Genomic DNA, 14,400 nt, shown 5'->3' with positions numbered 1-14,400 from the left:
GCGAAGAGAAATTCACTGAAACAGGGCACATCAACTAAGGCGAGTTTTCTTTAAGTTTCAGATGCTCACACATAAAATTCCAACCTTAAATAATAAATTTACTAGAAGAATATGTTCGAGTAGCACAATCCGGACATATCCAAATGTAAACAAATACTTTACTAATAAACACACATTTTCGTGATGCATAAAATATGTACAAGAACAGGCTTTGAGATGTAAACCTATTAAAATGATACAAAAACTGTTGCCTTATTACTCCTGTTCAATGGCAAATACCTTTATAGAAGAACAGAAACCCCCACCCAAAGAATGACAGTTCCTTAGAAGGCAGATACAGGAAATATATTCTAGTGTCGTTTCCTATAAGTCATTAAACAGGCTAATATTTGCCGTACATGTGCTTACATTTAAACAGTGCATGAAGTAAACATTGGGATCATATATTTACGGTCATCACAAAACACACAAACAGACAGAACAGTAATAACAGTCATAAAAAAATGATCCAGGAAGCAATTCCGAATAACATGATAAATACTTAGATAAAAGTTTTTTTCTCACTCTCTCTCTCTTTTTTTGTCTTTGTTTTCAACTTTGTTTTTATTTTTTCTTACAAAATTGCTATCAATCCCACACCCCCTAAAATGAAGGTGGTGGGGGGTAGGCTACAGATTTTTTTGTTTGTTTCGCTGCCTATTGTTTCTTGCATTATTTTCCCTTATTTCTTTGTCATTTTATTTTTTATTACAAAAAGAGTGATTTTATTTTGTTGCTAAAAAGACATCAACAGGTGCTTGCGCATTTTAAACTGCCTGTCCTTTGGGCTGGGAGCTTCTACCCTTCTGGCCACCCCCCATCTAATCCCCACCCCACCTCCCACCCAGGAACCTCCTTGCATATAAAGAAAGTAAAAGTTGTGTCTTTTATAAATTACATACAAAAATGCACAGGAGCATGGCATATGCAATGGATTCTAGCGTACCTAATGTTCAAGGAATTTACTGTACAGGAAGCACATGGGCAAAGTTGAGGGCACTTCCGCTCTTGCATCCTCCCTTTCCCAGAGATGTTAGGGCCTGACTATAATCTTATCGGATGGGATACCATGTTCCATAGGATATAATGGAATTGTAATTAGGCGGTCGTGATATCCGTCCCGTTTATGACGGAGAAACCCTGTGCGTCAAGATTGTAATCTGGCCCTTAGTTGTGACATGGAAGGCAAAAGCACTTTTCTGGCAAAGAACCACAAACTCCCAAGGCAACAATAAACAACTTGTTTGGCTATTTTAATCAGCTAATCAAACTGTTTAGCTCTACTCTGGCAGTTCAGAGTTCACTATAAGTGTGTACTGCGGCTAATGTCCTTAGAAGGCTGTACGATGTACTAACTTGCGCCCTCCTTCAGCGTGCATTGTGAGACTTGTTGTCTTTCTTCAGCTTTTAAATGGGAAGCATCAACCAACCACTGGCAACCTTTGCTCTCTTCCTATTGGCCTTCTCTCCTCAAGGATTGTTTCAGAAAAATACACTGTTTACATGATTTATTGATTATTGTGTTTTCTTGGCATCTACTACACTCTCTTGGACTTTTGTAGAATCATTGAATTATCAGGGTATATGTAGGATGGAATCCAGCCGCTGAATGACCACAAATCCCACACCTTTATCTGAAAAATCAACAGTGACTAAAACATTTGTTGCACTTTCAACGCACATGTTCAAGAAAATGTCTCTTAAATTACATGTTGGTCTTGTCACTCAGGGGCATATTACCAAGAATAAGCAATAATTATCGCTAAGCTTGGTTAGCGGCTATAATTTTATCGCCGTGCTTTGCCTATTTTTATCGCTTAGAAACCTTGCTATTATCAAGGTTTATCTCCTAAGCGATAAAAATCGGCGGAAATGCATGAATATCGCTGTAAAGTCAGCGATATTCATGCATTACTGAGCTAATGCTCTTAGCCATGTTATCCACCTACCATTGGATAACATGGCTAAGAACTGCTCAGGGGCAGGTGTTAGCTTTTGGAGATATTCGCGCTTAGAGCGAACTTTTCCAAAAGTAGGTAATAGGAGATAGCGATGTTAGCGACTGTTTCCAGTCGCTAACATCTTGGCACGCCCACTTTGCATGTCATTAGCGATAATTATCGCTGACATGCAAAGTGGGCCCCAAGATGATCGCTATCTCCTACTAGCTGTCGCTAACTGGTGTTAGCAACAGCTAGGTAATAGGGCGATAAAATTATCACCGCTTTAGCAGGAAAAATTCCCGCATAAGCAGCGATAAGGCCCTTGGTAATATGCCCCTCAATCCCTGATGAAGGCTCAGTAGCAAGGCAAAATTTTGCGATTTGGGAATATAACATTATCAAAATAAGGACATGATTTAGATTTGGGGGGATGGGTTACTCTGTCACAACGGTGAAGGATATCCCATCTGCCGAAAGATAAATTCCAAAGGTTATTATGAGATTTATATTTCGGCAAACAGGATATCAGTTACCCTTGTCGTAAAGTAACCCATCTCCTGAAATCAAAATGAGGCCCTAAGCCAAGAACACATCATTCAGTCAGTTTTAACAAAACTTGAAAGATGTGCACAGGTTTTGATTTTTTACAATATGTGCTTCTAGCCATGGGTGGTGCAATGATGAGCAAGAAGGCAGATCATCGAGGATCTAACCAGGAGAACCACAATGCGTATCTAGCTAGAATGCAGCAGAAACAAGTTTACTGTGAGACTAGACAAGCTCCTGGATATTATTGCTAAGTCAACATCTTCTATTATGACTACATTCTTGACTTTGAATGGAACCAATCACTCTAATAGGCCTGTTGTTTGTCACCATGTACATCATTTTGCCATTTTACTTTTGCCTACTATGTCTTCCTATGTTTTGTCTCAAATGGAAGGCTCCAACAGACATGGAAGAAAGACTAGAACTGCAAGTTCCCATTTTATCATTATCAGGTAGAAATGTGCTGATCTGGGCCAGAAAAATGAATGGATATTTCTTTTTTGTTTCTTATGTTCACAAGTAGCTGCTGCTTCAAGCTTCTCACTCTCATCACACCATAGGACAGGTGTAGCGGAAGACGTGCTCATTCGCTGAGCTGGGGAGGAGTCTGCAGACTAATCTTTAGTTCAGTGTGTTAGGTATACAGAATAAAGTGCAGTAGTAACAGACCTTATGCACCATGACATTAGGGATTCATGGCCATCCTGCTGGCTACAGCAGCTACAGATTGACATATGAATTTTAACAAATAATTTCATAAGGTGTGTGCACTACAGATGCTGTGTGCTGAATTGAGAACCAACCTGCGACCTTGTTTTTGGGAAGCAAGCTAGAAGAAATGTATGTGGCCACCAGAAAGTGGCTGTCAATCACCAGATTTGGTTTTAGGATTTCATAGTCCCAAGAAAGCTAGGACATTGTACTCACTGTTCTAATAAATAAACCCCCCTCAAGCTAACGCTCTTCGGGAAATGAGCTCATTGAAGTGCTGGTTGCCCTAAAAACTAAACTAAATACGGGAAATGTAAACTGCCAGAAGGTATATCTAGCTCCTTCAAAGCATAGGAACCACGTCCTTCATTTCCAATTCAATCTTGATCTATTCTTGGTTCAATCCGTGGCTCAGAAGCTTCACATCCTACAAGGCTATATAGGTTGTTTTACATTGTGCCTACTTCAAACCCTATCCAACTACACCCACAAACTCTCGCAACCCGCTCTACTGCTGTTATAATGCACCCCCTCTTTGAAATACAGGTGGAGGAAGAACTTCAGCTGTGTACCATGAGAGAGGCTCCAAGGGCCAAACCTCAGTTGCGTGCCATGGTAGAGGCTCCTGGGGCCCCGAGTGTTCAATGTTTCATAATGGACGGAGATCCCAGACAGGCCGCCACTGATGCCTGTGTCCAGGATGGTATTGTGCTTCTATACCAATACTGATGACTCAACACCAGTATCAAAGAATCAAGGAGGAAATTGATGTTGGGTATAAGGGTCAAACCACAAACACGCCCATCGTCACTGCCCTAATGATGCTCATTTTAGAAAGGCTTTCATTACTTTTTGATAGAATGGACTGTGGTTCGCAGACACTGGTCTCTGCATACATTGCAGAAGCTGCCACCAGCCACATTCCTTGATGTAATCTCATATTTGTGATTTTGAGATTTGCCGGATCCTCCCTGGGCATGCATGGACATGAATCAGGATACCTACGCATCTCACCAGAGTACTTTCTTCTCGAGTCTGATGCGGGTGGGAGCGATTCTTCGTGTGCACATCCAGTTCACAATGTGCATAAGAGCGTTACAGGGCTGATAGAGACTGTATTGCACTCGCTTGGAATATATTATTGACGTCAGTCTTTGTCGCCTTGTGCCACGAGAAACAAGTGTGCATCACCTAACATCCCTTTTAAAAAACCTGGGGTGGTAGGAAGGAACAGAACATTGCCTGGTCACTCCCAACAAAGGGGTGTGAAAGGACAAGAAAGCCCCACTGCCTAAGAAGGTCTCTGATGACGCCCATCGTCTTCTCTTTTCCATTTCATGGCTTGTGCATCTCCGATGAAGTCCTTCTTCTCTTTTCCGTTTCATGGCTTGTGCATCTGTGATGAAGTCCTTCTTCTCTTTCCATTTCATGGCTTGCGGTTGACAGCAGGATCTTCATGCGTATTTATTTTTACAAACATGCCCACCGAAAAGGTTTTGCCTTCTTGGCCAAATTTCCCAGATTTACAAAACAAGAAGCAAGTACTTCATTAAAACCCCAAGATTCCACCTCAAGGCAAGTCCAGGGCACTTCTCCCCACCCTCTGTCCATTGTCATTGTTGGAATGTGTCCCTATTGGTCCGTCGGTCGGTGTTGGATCGCTTCTTCCTGGTGTTACATCGGCGGCACGAGAAGACCGGACAGGGCTGTAAGATAGAAAAATACAGCGGTTACTTTGAGGCCCAGGTGTAAATAATCAGAGCTGGGTATTTCTTTGCAGGAGGCAAGATGCATTGAGAACTCCTGAATGATTTCATTGATATCAATAAGGATTAAATATTTAAAAACAATCTCAGATTGAAGAGAGTGCACCCCAGCCACCTTGCAGTGGGCAGAGGAATACATAACTGAAGTGTAGCAGAAGAGAAGTCTGTCAATTTACAAAATATGTTTGGAAAGAAGTTGGGGTCAGACAGTTGTTTCCTGGAGAGAAGATACACCCTCCCCCTCTGCCAATTGGAAATGTTGAGAGATCTTTGGAGAGCAGATCACAAATGCTTTACTAAAATGTACCATCAAAAATGAAGAGGGGGAGAATGCAAGGAAAAGTAATAAAGGGAGAGAAATAGTCAGGAATATAATTAGAACATTGGAATGTTGAGTGCTCAATTGAATTCAATGGAGTAGCTTAGGGCTTATAATGGCTGGTATACATTCCAACATTCCAATGTTTGTCTTTATGCTTCTCCCTCTTTAACTTAGAGCATTCTACCCTTAGTGGATGAAATTTTATAATAGCCTTAAAGCCCTTCTGCCACGGCTCTACCGGTTGTTAAAGGCCCTCTCCCTTGTTATAGGCCCTTGCGTGCGTCTTGGGCCTATAACTCGGGTTCGGGCCTTTAACAACTTTAACAACAGTTACAGCCCTCAGCAGCGTGAAATAAGGCTATATTTATTCCCTGTGCAGCATGGATTCTTGCTCTTCCTATTCCTCATATCAAACACATAAGGCTGTCTTGATTGAGCATCTTCTATTAGTTATATATAGAAATTCTTTCAGGTATATATAGAAATATTTAGCCAGAAGACCAGGCAGGGATTCTATATACGTTGAAAGGCTCCTTTTGGAAGGCTATGCCATGTTTTGAAATTAGTACAGGATCATCTTCTAAGTCTTAAATATTCTGCCAGTCCGAGGAGAGGGAGGGAACTGCTGATCGACAGGCTGTATGCTGGTTCGAGAGATGAACTAATAAAAAAAGTTAGTGGATCTCCCAAGGAACCTCCTCAAACACAGGTGAACACAGAAGTATCTTCATCGCCATTTGTCTCTAAGTCGACACTCCGGAGGAGATATGTCCAAACCCCACCCACTTGGACAGCTCATATGAAATTTGAAACCTTTTGCTGTCCTATTCTAGGTGCCACTAAACTCTCAGAGGAGAATTAATATTGTACAAAATGGGTGCACACTTTAGAAAACCCCACTTACATCTCTATGTTTCAAAGCAGTTCCATTCTTTTTCTCCAATAGGATTATATGTCATAAGGGTCCATGGGATATTTTTAATGATCTTTATATTTTGGTACAAATTTCCATGTGTTTTCCTTTGTGAATCCTAGGGAAGTCATTAACCTACATAGCTCCTGTCACTATTGTTCTACATTTTACATGTTACCTGTTTGCTCAGCATTTGTGTAAGTGGTTGGGTCCACTAACCAAGAATAAGCTGGCGAGATATGCGGATAATGACTTATGCTGTTTGTCTAGTCTTGCCATTAGCACACACATAGCCTTGTTTATCTGTAGAAATATTATATTAACCAATAATTTTAAAATGTGTTCCCAAGTAGAGAAGAATCAGTGAAAAGCATATGGATAATGTATGGGGGTCTCTGAGTGCCATTATCAAGGCCAAATGTCACAATTTACTTAAAAATGTATGCAGGAGGGAAGCTCCATTTTTGCATAAAATTCAAATTTCCAATGCCTCTTGCAGATCACAGGGGGATATGTAGTGGGAATTCCTCAATATACCATTGTAATGTGAGTCTCCTTCTACAAGGATGCCTCCTGTTTGGAACTGAGTCCACTTACCTACAAACTGATTTTGGTTGAGTTATTGTCATAGACAATATGACAATTAACCTGAGGTCCCTGAGATAATAACCAGAACCTATTAAACAATTACACAAAAAGCAGAATGAAAGAGTTGGATTGGAAGAGGCTTGTGAATGCACAGGAGGACAGCAGTCGTTTTGAAGTTCTTGAGAAAGAGATGCTCAGTCCTTCGCTGTAAGTAAAGAGAATATAGAGCCATGTTTATGGACTCTAGCAAATTGAGATATCACAGGTAAGTTGGTGTGTTGAGATTGGTGGGTTCTAGTGGAAATGTTTCTTTTACTATGATTTTGCATGCAATTAGAATGTAGGTAATACATTGATAAAGCCACACAGCTTTGCAGAAGCATCTTTTATAGACAGGAAGCAGATAAAGTGACCTAAGATGAAAAGACATGTGTGATATGTTTGTTAGACACAATATTGATCATGCAGATGCAGGATCAATTTTGCCACAATATGCCACAACTGAGACAGAAGATAAGAAGAAAGCTCCAAATAAAGAGAGTTGCAGTAGTCCAGGCTTGAATTCACTTGCACCAGGACTATTGATTTTCTCTGCGCGTCTGGGAGAGGATGAAGAATTTTCCTCAAAGCGCATAAAATGAAGACTCTGGGCCCGATTCACAGAACTAACTTAAGACAAAATCCTAAACTTACTACTTTTGGTATTCACAGAAGTTAGGATTTTGTCTTAAGACAGACTTAAGTTAGGAGTCTGTCTTAAGTCTGTCTTAAGTCTGTCTTAAGTCTGTCTTAAGACAAACTTAAGACAAACTTAAGACAAAATCCTACCTTCTGTGAATACCAAAAGTAGTAAGTTTAGGATTTTGTCCTACGTTAGTTCTGTGAATCGGGCCCTCTGTTTTTTGAGAGTTCGGCAGGATCATTTATAAACAAAAGATTTCTATTAAAAAATTACCCCTGTAATAGAAGACCTGGGAGTTACACCTTGAGTGAGACCTGACACGTGCTTAAATCACTGTGTAGTAAGGTGTTAGTTAATGGACAGAAACGGACATGGCAATAGCCGCTGAGTGTGAGTATGTATCTTGGCCACAGTTTTGAGTTATGGTTAATGACACAGACAAAATAAAATATAACAAAATAAGACCTAACAGCAAAAAAAACGCGCATTAGAGGATAGTACGTAGGGAATGATTGAGAGTGCGCTGCCGGACCCCAGGGTTGTCGGACATACGGCTGTGTACTACTGAACAGTTTTAATTGAGAAAATGTTTGAAGAGTCCGGCCCGGTAGGTTGTAGGCCCTGATATATATGTATCGCCTCTGGAAATACGTTCAATAAAGGTCTTTTAAAACAAAAAATTACCCCTGGAGTTCAGGAGGAGGTAGATGAAACATGGTAAGAACCTAATTTGTTTGGACACCAAGGGGCTGATCAGAAAGATGAATTTCCCAAAATGATCACCCTTTTTTTGTCATTATTGATATGAAAGGAGTTTCATTCTTCAATAACTTTACAGTTTAAGGTACTCTTTAAATGTATTACAAGAGGGAGCAGTAATGCAGTCCAAACACACAATCAGCTGGGTCTCATCTGCATACCAGTAAAAATGTACTCTCAAAGCGAATGTTAGGTCAGCTAATGACACCACATATACTTTGAACAGGGTAGGGCTCAGTGCCAATCCTCAAGAAATAGTAATTTTTAAATTCCGAGATAAAAAGGCACCAAAGAGAAAGGAGAATAACAGACTCAGAGACGGGTCTTTCACACCAACATCCCTAAGCCATTGTTTAAGAACAGGGTAGGCTATGGTGTGAAACGCCTCCAACAAATCAAAAAAAAATCAGCGCAGAAGTTCCATTTCTGTCCAAAATCCAATGGAGGTCATTTGCGACTGTGGTCAGTACAGTTTCAGCGCTGTCTGATGACCGAAAGAATCCAAGATGTTACAGGATACAATAAACTGTGTAAACTGAGTGGTAGCAAAACTTTCATCAATTCTAACCTGAAAAAGGAGTGTTACTGTTGGTTCATAGTTAGATCATCAAAAGTTTTCTTCACCAACAAAGCGTCTATTACCCACTTCCAATAGCTAGAAGCTTTGCTTGATTCATGTGAGAATCCCCAACCTTGGGATAATGGAGTCTAAAGGAAGTCTCAATCCTTTAATAGCATAAGGGTCTGGAGGTGATCCGGAGAAAAATGTTTGAATTGTTGATGTTACTTGCACAGCCGTTAATAGGGAAAAGGAGAAAAGGGAACTAAATGTCTCAGACAACCCATCTCTGGGAAGAGTTTTTTCATTATTTTCTTTTCTAAGAAAACTCAACTTTCTTAATAAACATGAAATTAGTCTTACCTTAAAAAATTGACCAAGAATGTATTTTGTGTCATAAAAATAGCAACGAATGAAGGATTTGCATTTTGTGTAATTACATATCATTTTGAGTAGTTTTCTCAAATTTTTTGTGTAACTATGCAACAGCAAACTAGGCCCATTTCAGGAGTAGAAGAAAAAATAACAAGGAAACTGATTCTTTGGCCCTGTGTGGCCCACTAAGGGCCTCTGCCCACAATAGTTTTGTAATCTTTCTATGGGCTTGTTTTTGCCTCGGAATTCTGAGTAAAAGATAAGAATCTGTACTAGGTTTTCAGGTTCCATTATGTGAATGACAACACCATAGCTGCAGGTGTCTTTCAGGCCCATTTTTACATACTTTCAAGGATGGAGGCCAAGAATGAGGCTTAGGCCAGGAATTAGGAAGTTCTTCTCGTTGTATGGGAGATGAAGTTTGTTGGTACTTGCCACTGTCTGATCCGCATGTTTTTGTGTGGTGAATTGGAGTTCTAGCGAGTGGCCATTTTGAATTGTTGATGCCCTAGCACGCCATTGTTCCAAGAGATTAGTGTTATTCAAGTTGAGAGTGATTCAATGAACAGCACATTAAAACAGAAACATGGCCCTTGATAAAGCCAATCGATGCAGCCCATTGCTCTGACATCTACATGGGTGGAGCCAGATTAGTTGACTCCACCAATGGAATGAGCCCATGGATGACGGCTCCTATAGTCCAGCATGTTACATGTTACAGGGGGCGCTGGTGAGCATGCTAAGGCAGTGAAAGGGGAACAGTGAGAGGAAGAGAGAGACGTACTGTGCTTAGGAATAGGTCAGCCCTTGCATGGAGCGAGCAGGAGGGTGGTACTTGTCCGAGTCCTCAAAAGACTGGTCTGTAGAGCAGGTCAATGGAGAGCGGCATTGGGAGAAGGGAGAAAAAGAAACAGGTGTCAAACACAAAGGAAGGGTGGAGGCACCAGAGGGAGAATTTAGGAGAAGGAACAGAGAAAGAGAGCAGCATGCCGGCTAAGGTTGGGAAAAGGACTGATGAAGAAAGGAATATGAGAGGAGAAGTAAACAGGAAAGAAATAAAGGAAACAGTAAGGAAAAAGTAGTGATAACAAAAGGGAACAACAATTTAAAAAAAAGAGGGAGGCAACGAGACATGGAGAGTATTCAGATCCAGGAAAAGAAGAGAGTGTGGATCACAGACTCACAGATAAAAAGTTTGGAAGTGTGATAAGAAGCATGGGGGCAAAGGGCAGAGGCCAGAAGAGCTGTGGCCCGAAATAAAAACACAAGAGAAGAGAGAATGGTGGACAAGCAGAGGAGATTGCATCAGCAAGGTAGCAAAAGGGGATTAGGAAAAGAACAGGATATAAAAACAATAGTGAAAATGGGTCAATCTAAGATTTATAGGTATACTAAAATTGAAATTCCTTGCCCACTGTTTGGTTACAAAATCACAAAATAACAAACTAACCCCGGTGAAAGTCTAGATGTGAAGGACAGGCAATTAGGTAATGCGACACAGAGTTTGAAGGTTCTGGAGAGATCACGTGACCCCTCACCCGCTAGGCCAGCAGCATCAATACACTTGCAGGGCACTGTCGCTGACCAGTGATGTTGACCATCGCATCTGGGCCCAGTCCTTGTCTGAAAGTAGAACCTCATACCGCTGCACTCACCTTGGAGGCTGCCTCCGTTTGTGCTGGTACACGTTGGTGGTGGGGAGGTCTGCGGCCTGACAACGGGGGCAAAGGCGCTCTTCTGCTTGACGGCAGAGATCATGTTGACTGGCGAGAAGGAGAAGACGCCAGCCGACGCGGAGGAATTGCCGCTGGAAGGAAGTGTGATGGAGGAAGCACCGAGGGGTGGGCTTGAGGGCATAACTAGATAGAGACAGGGAGAAAAAAGATAATATTGAAACATTGGTAACAATGCCCATGAGTCAGCCAACAATCAATGCAGCAGGTTATGGAGGTACAAACATTTTGTCCATAAAGTCTGGTCTGAACATGTTTCCAGCGGCCATGTCAACAAAACACTGGGTATCAAGAAACAGGCTGTACCCTAAGAGCTGGCCAATAAATAGTTAAAGGCAATAGGCCTGATCCACGAGAATAAACCTGAATGTACATGTAGAGATTTACTCCCAGACCGGAGTGTACTTTCCATTTATTTACTAACATCCCTAGTAGTATGTCTATAAAGTGGAGTCAGGCACAGACCTCCAGGCGTACTACTAAAGATGTCAGATATCTTTTTAAAAGGTCTCCTTTTCATCCTGTGTGGAGTTCTCTATAGTGGAGAAATCCAGACAGGAGGAATCGATCCTTCTGTGGAAGCGCACATTTCTTTATTACAGCGAAAATGTTTTTCTTCATTGGGAAAGCCCTTTTCTTACCCCTGCACCCTAAATCTGGGGTGATCTATTCCCATTTCCTTCTTCGACAGGAGTACATCTCTAACCATTTAAGGATTGAACAAATGTTCTGTAATGCCCACAACCGTACATGCCTGTGGGCATCCCTAAACTTTCAAGGCAAACCAACCCTGGAACACCCTCTTCCTACCCCTTGAATGGGATTTCCCAGGTAAATGTTTCTCTGCACTTGTGTTAGATAAATCCACACATGTGAAATTGTTTACAGCTACAGGTACGCCTTTGAAATTCCTAGATGGCGTAAAAAAAAAATTCCTTTACAAATGTAAGTTTATAACCAAATGGGCATTTGTGAATAGGCCACGATCACACCAACAGCTCAGACTATCGCTCAAATAACGTAAAACTTTTACAACTGAAAAATATTAACAAAAACTCATCTTTTTCCAGTATTCTACAGCAAATCTTTGTGAAGTGTAATGCTTGGAAATTGCTAAAAACTTGGTGTGTGACATATAAACTTTTCTCAGCCCTACCATGTGGCCCAACACTCTCTGTCGAACCAAAGTACACGCGATTCAGGAAACTTGATAATACTGATTTTTCAGATAGTCAACCAACTGTGCAATGTCCTACGACTGGAAACAAACAAATACTGGACTGATCAGATTTTGCCTGACCTTGCTCAGCTTGCAATCCTCCCTGCACACTTGAGCTCTGCAAAATGGCCTTAGGGTAGGCCTGGGCTGAGTTTGTGGGGTAAAATACTCCTCCGAGCTCCGCATGAGTTCCACAAGCGGAAGAGTGAGGTACATTGAGAAATCTCGCCGGGAGGTGGTATAGCATTGGATTTTCCTTGAGCAGTGAGAGAGGAAAAACTCCACTAGGTGGAGGTTTTTCAGAAATCCGCGCTCTACAGGGAGCGCGAGTGGGGAAAACTATGCAAACTCCGCAAGCCCACCTTAGGGTGGGAAGCAGTTCTTTACAACAACAAAAAGGTAATTACAAAAACTTTCATTAAAAATAACTATTGCCAGAAATCTTAAGTTGCATGAGATGAATCTCTAGCAAAATGGCAGAGTAATGCACATCATCATTGATAAACACTCAATGCACACGTTACAAGTGCTGTGGCCCAACCACTACAAGCAGGGCACCAAGTAATGTTATATCACATCCTAGACCTCTTTGTGAAATAGTCTCTTACTCCCAATAGCCTCACAGTTCCCAAAGTCAGTGGTTGTCATCACCTTATGAGGCAGGAGAAGCCATTTTAGCGAGGAGGAAATGTGCACTTACGGGCAAGGTATCTCTTTCCCCGACTCTTGTCAGGACTTAGAACATCTTTGTTTTCTGAGCTATGGAACAATTTATCCAACTTTTGTATCCTAAATCCATGGCTGGCAACTGGCAAAAAATTCTAGATTTCAGGAATGTTACAGAAAACTTACTGGCATATGGAGAGTTGGCAGTGGATCCGTTCAAGAAGTTGGGTGACCCGGGCACCCCAAGGCCAGTCATTCCACCCCCGCCGTAGCCATTCATGCTAGACGTTATGGTGTTGTAGTTGGACTGCTGTGGGGTGGAACTGGGCACGTACCCCCGGGGCGACACACTGCTTGTGTTCCTAGAATAGCCTGCGAGAGTGGAAGAAGCAAAAGGGTTAGAGATGTAGTGTAAGTTGTGTCACTGAGTGAAGGAGAAACAGGTGGGATTCAGAGGTAGGAGGAGCATGGAACAATGTTAGGACAAATATAGAAGAGATAATCGGGATAAGAAAGATGGGATCTTTCACTCAGATTTCATACCTTCCCATACACAAATATTTCACATTTATAAATATTCATCAAATTCTCTGTGATCAGTAAATCTATCTGTATATCCCATCAGTTAATCCTCTTTCCATCTTTACATCCATCTTATCCCACCAGTGAAACTACTTGTATATCATATCAGTGTAATCCTCTATCCATTGTATGCCATCAGTGAATATGCCTCTATATATCTCACCAGTTAATCCTCCATCCATCTATATCTCCATCTTATCCCCTCAGCGTATCTATCTGTAAATCTTATCGGTTTAATCTTGTGTCCATCTATACAGCATCTTATCCCATCAGTGAATCTATCTCTAAATCCCATTAGTTAATCCTCCGTCTATCTCTACACATCCATCTTATCCCATCAGTGAATCTGTCTGTAGATTCCATCAGTTAAGATCTTGGAAAGAATCGGGCACCTGTATGAAGGATAAACAAGCCCTGACAGGGAGTATTCAATAACGTGTAAAGGCACACCTGGGCACGGTGAGTTACAGTTAAAGTATGCAGAGAAACTCTAGACTTACACCATATATGGTATTGATGATGAAGACAAATATTAAGCCAGTATATATTTATATCATTTATTTTTATCTTTTCTTTTTTTGAAGATATCAAGATTATTCCATAATACTTGTTTATGTCAATAAATATACAAACTTGTTACACATTTGTAAAATATCACAGAAACACTATTTCCAGTTTTCATAGTTCATATCATTTTTGTAAAACCAGCAATGTAAACATGTATGCGAAATTAGTATTCCTTAGTTTCAGAAAATTCTTTTTAAATCAATGGTCAAAAGAGAACAATTTGGTGATGATGTGCAGACCAAAAGTTCAGTTTTCACAATTAGATGAGTTTTGCATTGTGTTGGCTGGCAGAAATGCACATGGGTGTATCATGCACACCAGGATTTTGATTTGTGGTGGTAATAAATGAGAGTGATTGTATGACAATGTATTATTTGTTTTTAACTGCCAGGAAACACTTGAATTATGTCATCTGTAATATTTAGCA

The 14,400-nt window shown here is 41.0% G+C and overlaps 1 protein-coding gene across 3 annotated transcripts in view; it reads right to left on the bottom strand.

Annotated features, from left to right (window-relative positions):
- Positions 1 to 2,655: 2,655 nt before the first annotated feature.
- Positions 2,656 to 14,400, bottom strand: part of LOC147726023 (transcription factor COE3-like) — a 521,578-nt gene continuing 509,833 nt past the window's right edge. For 2 of the 3 annotated variants that reach the window (XM_086960138.1, XM_086960139.1), the window contains exons 14-16: positions 13,011 to 13,196; positions 10,862 to 11,065; positions 4,777 to 4,948 (exon numbers count right to left, since the gene is read on the bottom strand). In XM_086960138.1, coding sequence (XP_086816264.1) covers positions 4,917 to 4,948; positions 10,862 to 11,065; positions 13,011 to 13,196 — 422 coding nt within the window. In that variant the 3' untranslated portion in view covers positions 4,777 to 4,916. Of the gene's footprint in view, positions 4,949 to 9,990; positions 10,067 to 10,861; positions 11,066 to 13,010; positions 13,197 to 14,400 lie in introns of all 3 variants that reach the window. The other variant, XM_086960140.1, reaches the window with a different exon arrangement.

Source organism: Lissotriton vulgaris, chromosome 3_1 (assembly GCF_964263255.1).
Source record: "Lissotriton vulgaris chromosome 3_1, aLisVul1.2, whole genome shotgun sequence".
Taxonomy (NCBI): Eukaryota; Metazoa; Chordata; class Amphibia; order Caudata; family Salamandridae; genus Lissotriton; species Lissotriton vulgaris.
This window is presented reverse-complemented; position numbering and strand designations above follow the sequence as displayed.